Source organism: Condylura cristata, unplaced genomic scaffold, assembly GCF_000260355.1.
Source record: "Condylura cristata isolate star-nosed mole 26May11 unplaced genomic scaffold, ConCri1.0 scaffold00017, whole genome shotgun sequence".
Classification (NCBI taxonomy): Eukaryota; Metazoa; Chordata; class Mammalia; order Eulipotyphla; family Talpidae; genus Condylura; species Condylura cristata.
The window spans coordinates 21,807,355-21,815,880 of NW_004567118.1; the positions used below are offsets into that span (position 1 = coordinate 21,807,355).

Genomic DNA, 8,526 nt, shown 5'->3' on the forward strand with positions numbered 1-8,526 from the left:
TTTTTTTTTTTTTACACATACAAGAATTGGGGTACAGGCCAGAGGTGCAGATAATGAGAGATTTCATCAGAGACAGAATGAGGAGCAGAATAGGCAGATCCTCTAAAATACACTGCTGAGGGGAGCAGCAGGAAAGGTCTGCTGTGCCTTGTGGGTCACCTCCTGGCTGAGGATTGAACTCTCGCTGCAGTGGCTGTGGAGAGCTTTAACTGGTTGCACCACCAGGGAGGGCCTGCTTTCATATTCTTAAGATGCAGGTCTGTTAGTGATCAGGCACAAGATTGCATCATCACGCGAAGGAATGTTCATCTTTTCCTTAGAGTGGTAAAGTCCTGAAACATTCCCAATCTTTTCTAGCCCCTACTGGATTCTGACTTGGTTGTGGAGTTAGTGTGGGAGGCTCAGCCATAACCTAAAAAGTGCTGACCCAGGCTTTGAATCTAGCTCTGCTCTCATTTGCTAGGTAATTTTTGTGGGCATTCTCTAAGCTAGCTTTCCCATCTGTAAACTGGGGCTAATGCCAACTTTCAAAGCCTGCTAGAATTAAATGTGACTTAAAATCTAACATAAGCCCTAGTGTGAGGTAGGCACTTAATTGAATGCTTGCTTTCATATACAACCATTTAATGATCCTGTTGTCTTGGGGCAGAGGGGCTAAGGATTTGGTGGAGCCTAAAATAGGACTCTTACCTTGAAGCTCAGAGAGATTAAATATAGTCAAAGAACTGGTAACTGCCAAAGTACATTGAGGAAGTTGGAAGTTTTGTGGAGGAAGTAAGCTGGAACTTGAAGGGTGACTAGGAGAGCAGCAAAGAAGTGGGAGTGGGCACAGAATTACACAGTTTTGGCAACAGTAGATTGGAGAAGCCATAGGTAAGGGGAATGGGGAGAGGTAGATGGAGTTTGTTATTCATCCTTAGACCCACCTTAGCCCTGAAGTAAAAGTTTCGGTGAGGCATGCCTTGATAATTAAAACTCTGAATCAGAGTTTCTCAACAGAGTACTGTTGACATTTGGCACTGGCTAATTCTTTGTGTTGTGGGACTGTCCTGTCTATTGTAGAATGTTCAGCAAAGTAGCACCTTCTGTGACAACCAGAAATGTTTTCAAACATTGCTGAAGATCCCTGGGGGACAGAATCATCCCTAGTTGAGAGCCACTGCTCTAGGATGCTAGATACTCCCATTTGCTTAAGTTTCTAAAAACCTGCTTGCTAAAAGCACATGCACCTTGATGTGCAGGTGGGGAACACCTGCTTGTTAGTGTGCCTTTCTTCAAATCCTGCTTGGGTGCTTTTCTAAGCACTTAAGAGGTCATGCCTTTTATTTCCTGATATGTACCCCAGCCCTGTGGTGATGGAAAGGGGAAGCTGATGAAATCTGATTCTCTTCAAATGGGGAGGGGTTTTGGTAAATCTCTTCTGATTCAGACTTCAGTTATTGGTGGCATATACTAGTGTGGTGGTCTACACCCGTCAAAGGCAACATGTCAGGAATACAAGGTTTTGGTTTTTTTTAATGTATACAGAACTGGGATAGAGGACAGAAATGCAGGGGCAGTGAAAGAATTTACCAGAGACAGAGTGGGGAGCAGAACAGGCAGATGAAGTACATTGCTGAGGGGAACAGCAGGAGGGTCAGGAGAGGTCTGCCGCACCATGTGGGTCACTTCCTCCAGAGCGGGGATCGAACTCATGCTGAATAGACCAGCTTCCTAGTGCTGTGCTTTAACCCATTTTGCCACCAGGGAGGGCCCAGGAATACAGTTTTATATTAATAGTTGTGAGTGTGGATGTTAGTATATGGCATACATTGATGCAGTCAGTAGTGTCCAAATGTGGGCATTTAGAGCAAGGTCTCATAGACTGTTTTTACATATTTATCACATTTCTTTTCAAACCCTGTTAACAGGTTTTTTTGTTATGTAACCTGCAGGGTGGGTTCACACAATGTTTTCTGGGTAAATTAAATACCTTTTACACTGTCTTTATATCAGTTCATCCCACATTTCTTTCTTTTATTCCCTGTAGGTTAAATGGACAGATTAAAACTGATTTTAGTAGGATTAATCAGAATAATTATCAAGGCTAATTACTTACTCGCTGCTATTTTAATCACTGCTGCAAGGTCTGTGGTTATGGTGGTCATGTGCCCAGAGACCCAGGCCCTTGGTCAATGTCTGAAAATGACTATGGCTTAGCTTATGACTGCCAGTTAATAGTTGATATTTGGAGAACTGGATATCCCTCTCAGTTTTGGACTAAGGACTGATCTTGTTCAGCTACCTGAAAGCAAAATTTAGCTTTTTGGCTTAAAATAGTTGGGAAAGTAGGGCAGATAGGTCCTGGGCCACATCTCTTATGTGGAGTCTTCTGATTCATGGCAAGAGGAGGGACCTCAGGATGAAGTCTAGACCGTGCATTCTCAGCAGCAGTTGGGTTGGGGTTCTTTCAGGCCTGACAAGGCAGAGCACAACAGTGGAAGCTAGCAAGCAATCCATGTTCTTAATAATGGACAGTAGAGAAAATAAATAGGCCATAGAAATCTCAGGACAGGCTGTCCGTTTTCATCTGGGCAGTTAGTGTGCAGATGTGACTGAGATAAGGTGGGAACCTTCAAGGGGCATAGGCTGATCTCTGCATTGAGTGGTGGATATGTATATATCCTTTACTGTGGCCACTGAGGCCCTCAGGACAGATTGGACCTTGTCTCCAGGCAACATAGGTAGGCTGTTTCCTACCCCCTTATTACCTAAAATGCCCTTCTCTTCCCCTTAAATACACAAACCAAAAGAAAACGTAATACAGAATAGACAAGAAGAGTTTGGAGTTCCAGCGTTATTTTAGTTGTTTGACCGTAAGCAAGTTACCTAACTGTTCTGTACCTTAGTTTCCCTAATCTGCAAAGTGAGATAGTTGCTGCTACTGAGTAGTTATTAAAGGTTGACTATGTTTTGCACTAGAGAATACTTGCAGTTTAGGTAAAGTGTCTCTGGGGAGGAGCTGACTTTTGTGTTCAGCTCCTCCATATTTATATTGAGACGAGTACAGAATTGGACTCAGAGCATGTTGACCTTTTTTCTGAATTCAGAAAGCCCCAGAACAACTCATAAAGCTAGGCCATGTATCTTCTTGAAGGTTTTGGTCTGGTTATAATTTGTGCCTGCACTGAAAATCCTATCCTTGCTTAGATGGCTGCCCTGTTCTCAAAAACTTAAGTTTAGTTCCACAGGTTATCAGTGATGAGACAGTTCATTGTGACTACCCAGAGTGAGAGACCCATTTAGAAGGAGGCTGTCACCAGGTCAAAATCTTGGCCATTCCCTCCATCCCAGGCAGGGTAGATGGGAATGGTGGTCTTCTAGGAAACACGCATTAAAAATTCAGTCTCCTGAATTATTCAGACTGTCCTTACAGAACTTTTGTAGTCCTGCTTAGTCCCTTCTTATAAAGAGTTTTTCAGACTCCACTTTTAACTTGTACCTCATCCTCTGAAAAAGGACTTGCTGTGATCTATTTTGCAGATGTGGAAACTGAAACTTCAAAGTGGTAGAACAGTTGAACTCAGCACACATTTTATTTAGTGTCCACTTGTATGCAGAGATGAATAAGGCCTTTGCAGAGCTTTGTCTTTCAAAAAGACGCAATTTCCTTAAGGTCAAATATGGTAGTAGAGATGTACAAGTAGTATGGGGGAAACCCTGTAGAAGGGGACAGGTGGGAGGCAGGGGAGTTGAAGAAATAGGGGACAAGACTGATGAGAGTGGCTCTAAGGCATAAAGGTAATGGGTGATCAATTCTGTCATTCTTCATTTTTTTTCTTAAAAGATTTATTTATCCACACAAGAACTGGGGTACAGGCCAGAGATGTAAGAGGTAAGAGGATTCACCAGAGACAGTGGGGAGCAGAACAGACAGATGCACTGAAAATACACTGCTGTGGGGAGAAGTGAGCAAGACAGGAGAGATCTGCTGTGCCAGGTGGGTCACCTTGGCTGGGGATTGAACTCATGCTGCAGTGGCTGCCAGTAACTTCATAGTGCTGTGCTTTAACCCTTAGTGCCACCAGGAGGCCTTATCACTCTTAATTCTTGCATAGCATACTGGTCATCCCTGCTTGAAGTTGGGTGGGGAGGGGAGAGGTGTTTGTCTTGGAGTGGCTCAACCTGGGGAGCAGACTGACCGGCAAAAAGCATTTAGGTATTTCCTCTTCTCCCTCCCCTATGGAAACAAAAGAGCTGAAAGCACTGGAACTTTTCTTCATATCAAGGATAGGGCTGGACCCAGGACATATTAGCTTTCAAGCTGGCAGGCTAGAACTTTCAGACAGTTTTTCTTGTAGGAAGTAGGTTTCTTAGCTGTAAATAACCTGTGGTCTCTGCTGAACTTTTTCTGTTGAAGTTTGACCTAAAGGTGTCCCTTGGTCAGGACTTTGAGCCTTCTGCTCCCAGAGAGACCTGATATTGAATAGAGGTCAGTAGCTGTGTCACATCTGCCAGTAAGTTCTAGAAGACCAGTGTTGATGAACTCTAGGTGGAAACAGGGCCAGGATTTTTTTTTCTGTGTAGAAAAATGGTTGGGCAGGGGTGGTGGTGGTGAGAGGATCCACCAAAGACAGAATAGGGGGCAGAGCAGGCCAGATGTACTGAAATACACTGCTAAGAGGAACAGCAGGAGAGATAAGAAAGATCTGCTGCGCCTATATGGGTTAGCTCCCTGGCCAGGGATAGAACTCAGGCCCTTGCAGTAATAGTGCTGAGACCTAACCCCAGAGCTACTGGGGAGGTACCCCCAAGATCATTTTTATGGGCCTATGCAGTCCTACCTCTGCACTAGGTAATCATAGATCTGGTCTTAGTGGCAGGAACCTAGCATGGCTTGTTCTTCATTCTATCGTTCTAGAGCCCTTTGGGGATGGTGGGTGTGAGTGCAATTAGGGTTAGCTAAATCACTGGATTTACCCATAATTGCTTTAAGGGAGGCAGTTGTTGAAGATGGGAAGGGAGGTTTCTTGGTACTGTCTGTAGAAAATTAATTGGATAGATTAATTAATAGAAAATTAATTGGATACTGTTAACACTTGTTAACAGTAGGCAAGGCTGCCTGTAGCCATTACTCTGCCCTTAAAATATACCTTGGGGTGTCTTTGGGAAATTGGACTTAATTATTTGGGGTTAAGTCTTGTGTTTATATATAGGGCTGTTTTGCTGCCCAGACTTAACACTACTTTAGTGTGTAGTGACATAAGCACAGGATGAGACCTAGAGGTTCTAGCCCTGGGAATGGGCCCCAAGAAGCCTCTGCTGCTGACAGATTCCTTCTGGGGGTCCTGGATCATGTCTGTTTGGCAGATGCTAAACCCCAGGTTTTGACTTGCCCCAGGGTGCCCCAGGTCCGCTAACTTGTCAGGTGCTTACTAAATGAGAGTGGGGTGCCACGCAACCTGTGTTAATCTAAATTTTCACAGTATCTTCCATGTAGGTTTCCCACTACCCTTTCCAGAGGTGCTAGTTATAGTCCTATAACTCTTTAATTCTTCCTGGAAGGAGAGAGATGCTGTTCCCCTTTTAAAATCTTAAGTCATTGGCCACAAAAGATACTAAAGCACACTTTACACACTTACAGATGAAAAAATTTAGGTTCAGGCCCAGTAAGTGACTTGACTTGCAGATGACATAAAACTTGTAAAGGGCAAAGCTTAGATTCAAATCTAGGTCTCTTCAACTCCTCATTTTCAGTGTGGGTCTACAGATTCAATAAGTAATTTGAGAAAATATTCTTTGGTTTGTGCTCAGTTAAAGCCAATAGATTCTTTTGCTGTAGTAACTCAGATCTTTAACATACTAATACTTTTTAAACTCATTATTACACAGCATTTTCTTAGCTGAATCATTACATTAACTTGACTGGACATTTGTTAATAAGTCTCCTTTGGGATTTGTGTTCACAGAGAAAACTGGAAACAATGATATAGAGGCAGCTTAGAGGGTAACCCCTAAAATAAAGCTTCTTTTCTCTATGATTGGTGTGATTTCAAATCAGACTTCCAAATCATAGGTACTTCCCTCTCAGACTTTTTTTGCTTTTATTTACTCTTGCAACCAGTTCTTGCCTATAGTTGGAACTGAGTGGCATTTCAAAGAGTCCTCCCAGGCCTGTCCTCTTTCTAATGGTTAATCGAGTCTTAACAAAGGAACTAATTAGTAGCAGCCATGTAGGGGAATATTGGTGATGGTCGTGGTGCTGTCAGAGGAATCCTGAGCAGGAGGAGAAGAGTGAAGAATGAAAGATGCTCGCCTTTCACTGGACCTTTGGCTCAGTGTTTCTGGCTATGGACAACTGCCTTAGTTCCTTGTGGAGGAACTTGGCATGGGGTGCCTCTCAGGTGCCGTGTTCCCAGTGCAGGGACACTAGAAGGTGAGTTACTGCTATCAGAGTTTCAAGTTAGAAAATGTTAACTGTGAAGAGGACAATCATCTACCCACTCGTGAGCACTTTAAATTTAAAAATTTGTGTAATTTGATGAAAATATATAGATATCTGAGTGTGATGGAATTTCTTAAAATATCCCAAACACAGCTGCCTTCAAGAATTTGGATTCCCCCCCAAGTGGAAGTTTTTTTTTTTTTTTTCAAATTGCCATATTCTCTTTGAACATTTCAGTCTTAGTTCTGTCTGGTGTCTCAGTGCTGTCAGCATCTCACTTATCTTCCTCTGCATGCTGAGGAGTAAGAGGGATAGGAAGAAGACATGGGTTCTTGTCTTTTCAATAAGTTCCAAACTGAGTCACTAACTTTCCATAATAACAAGAGCTGTACTGTCAAGGGGACCCTCTAAAAGAAGGACTCTTGGCCTGTGCCCGAAGATTCCTGCTTTAGCTTCTGCTATAAGGCCTGCCTTTGCTTTATTCCAGGTTTTTCTTTGAGTGCTTTCTGGGTAAAAGTGTCCTGGAGCTTAGCATTTTCTACCCAGGTAGATTCTTGAACCTTTCAAGTAATGGGACAGAGGGTCAGCCATAAAGCCTGGACTACAATTCTATCTTATTACCACCACCCCGTCCCAACCTTCGGTTGTCTTACCTACTCTCCATGCTTACATGCTTTTTGTTTATTTTCAGTGGATATGCTGCTGATGAAATCACTCACTGCATACGGCCTCAGGATATCAAGGAACGCAGAGCAGTCATCATCCTCAGGAAGTAAGTGTCCTGGTGTTTGGTACTTTCAGGCCTGTCTGGAGATACAGGTCTGAGTCCTTGACTTCTGTGTATCAATAGGCGGTCATGGTATAGTCTGTTGATTTCTGTGAGGATAATGCCGTTGTGTCTTTTCATCAGAATATTATGTCCTGTAATTTAATTTAGGGCTGAGCAAATACAAGGTCCCATTATTTATGAGTAAACTCTTTTTTTTAAAAATATTTATTTATTTGTTCATACAGAACTGGGGTACAGGCCAGAGGTGCAGGGGCGGTGAGAGACTTCACCAGAGACAGAGTGGGGAGCAGAACAGGCAGATTCTGCTAAGAGGAGCAGCAGGCGGGTCAGGAGAGGTTTGCCGCACCATGTGGATCTCCTCCGGGGCAGGCGGGGATTGAATTCATGCTGAAGTGGCGTTAGCTTCTTAGTGCAGTGCTTTAGCCCACTGTGCAATCAGGGAGGGCCTTTTTTTTTTTTTTTTTTAAAGATTTGTGCATATAAGAACTGGGTTACAAGCCAGAGGTGCAGGGGTGAGAGGATTCACCAGAGACAGAGTGGGGAGCAGAATAGGCAGGCCGACTAAAATAACATTGCTGAGGGGAGCAGCTGATGAGACAGAAGAGGTATGCTGTGACATGTGAGTCAGCTCCCTGGCCGGGGATCAAACTCACCTAGTGCCTTCATAGTGCTGCACTTTAACCCCTTGTGCCACCATGGAGGCCCCTATGAGTATAATCTTAAGATTTGGGGGACTTTTTCTTTCAGGTCCTTTTCTCTTCCTCTCCCACACACACTTTTCTCCACCTTCTTGATTCTGATTTATCACATGTGTTCTTGATGATTATTTTTAGACTGTGCCATAGCAATATGATTTTAAAATGCCTGGATTTTCATTTCTGTGAGAAGTAAAAATGAAAGTGGGTGAGTAGGCTGCAGTGTTCAGCAGGGATGTATAGCTTGTGGTTGTCCCCCCCTTCTGGTGAGGGAGTCAGGGGCATATTGACCCAACATTGCCAAACCTGATCTCACCAGCACTTCTTTATTTTTGCTCATGGTATGACAGGGATGAAGTGACAAGTCACTGTATCTCAGGACAGGACTGCTTTTTTTTTATTTTTTAAATTTTTTAAAAAGATTTATTTACTTATGCATACAGAAATGGGGTACAGGCCAGAGGGGTAGGGGTGGTGAGAGGATTCACCAGAGTCAGAGTGGGGAGCAGAACAGGCTGACTGATGAGGTACACTGCTGAGGGGAGCAGTGGGCGGGTCAGGAGAGGTCTGCCGCTCCATGTGGTCACCTCCGGGGCAGGCGGGAATCGAACTCATGC

General features: G+C 43.7%; 1 protein-coding gene across 1 annotated transcript in view; it reads left to right on the forward strand.

Moving 5' to 3' along the window:
• ALKBH5 (AlkB family member 5, RNA demethylase) overlaps positions 1 to 8,526 on the forward strand; it is a 26,428-nt gene that overhangs the window by 3,650 nt on the left and 14,252 nt on the right. The window contains exon 2 of the mRNA XM_004684535.2: positions 7,116 to 7,196. Within this exon, the coding sequence (XP_004684592.1) occupies positions 7,116 to 7,196 (81 nt within the window). The remainder of the gene's footprint in view (positions 1 to 7,115; positions 7,197 to 8,526) is intronic.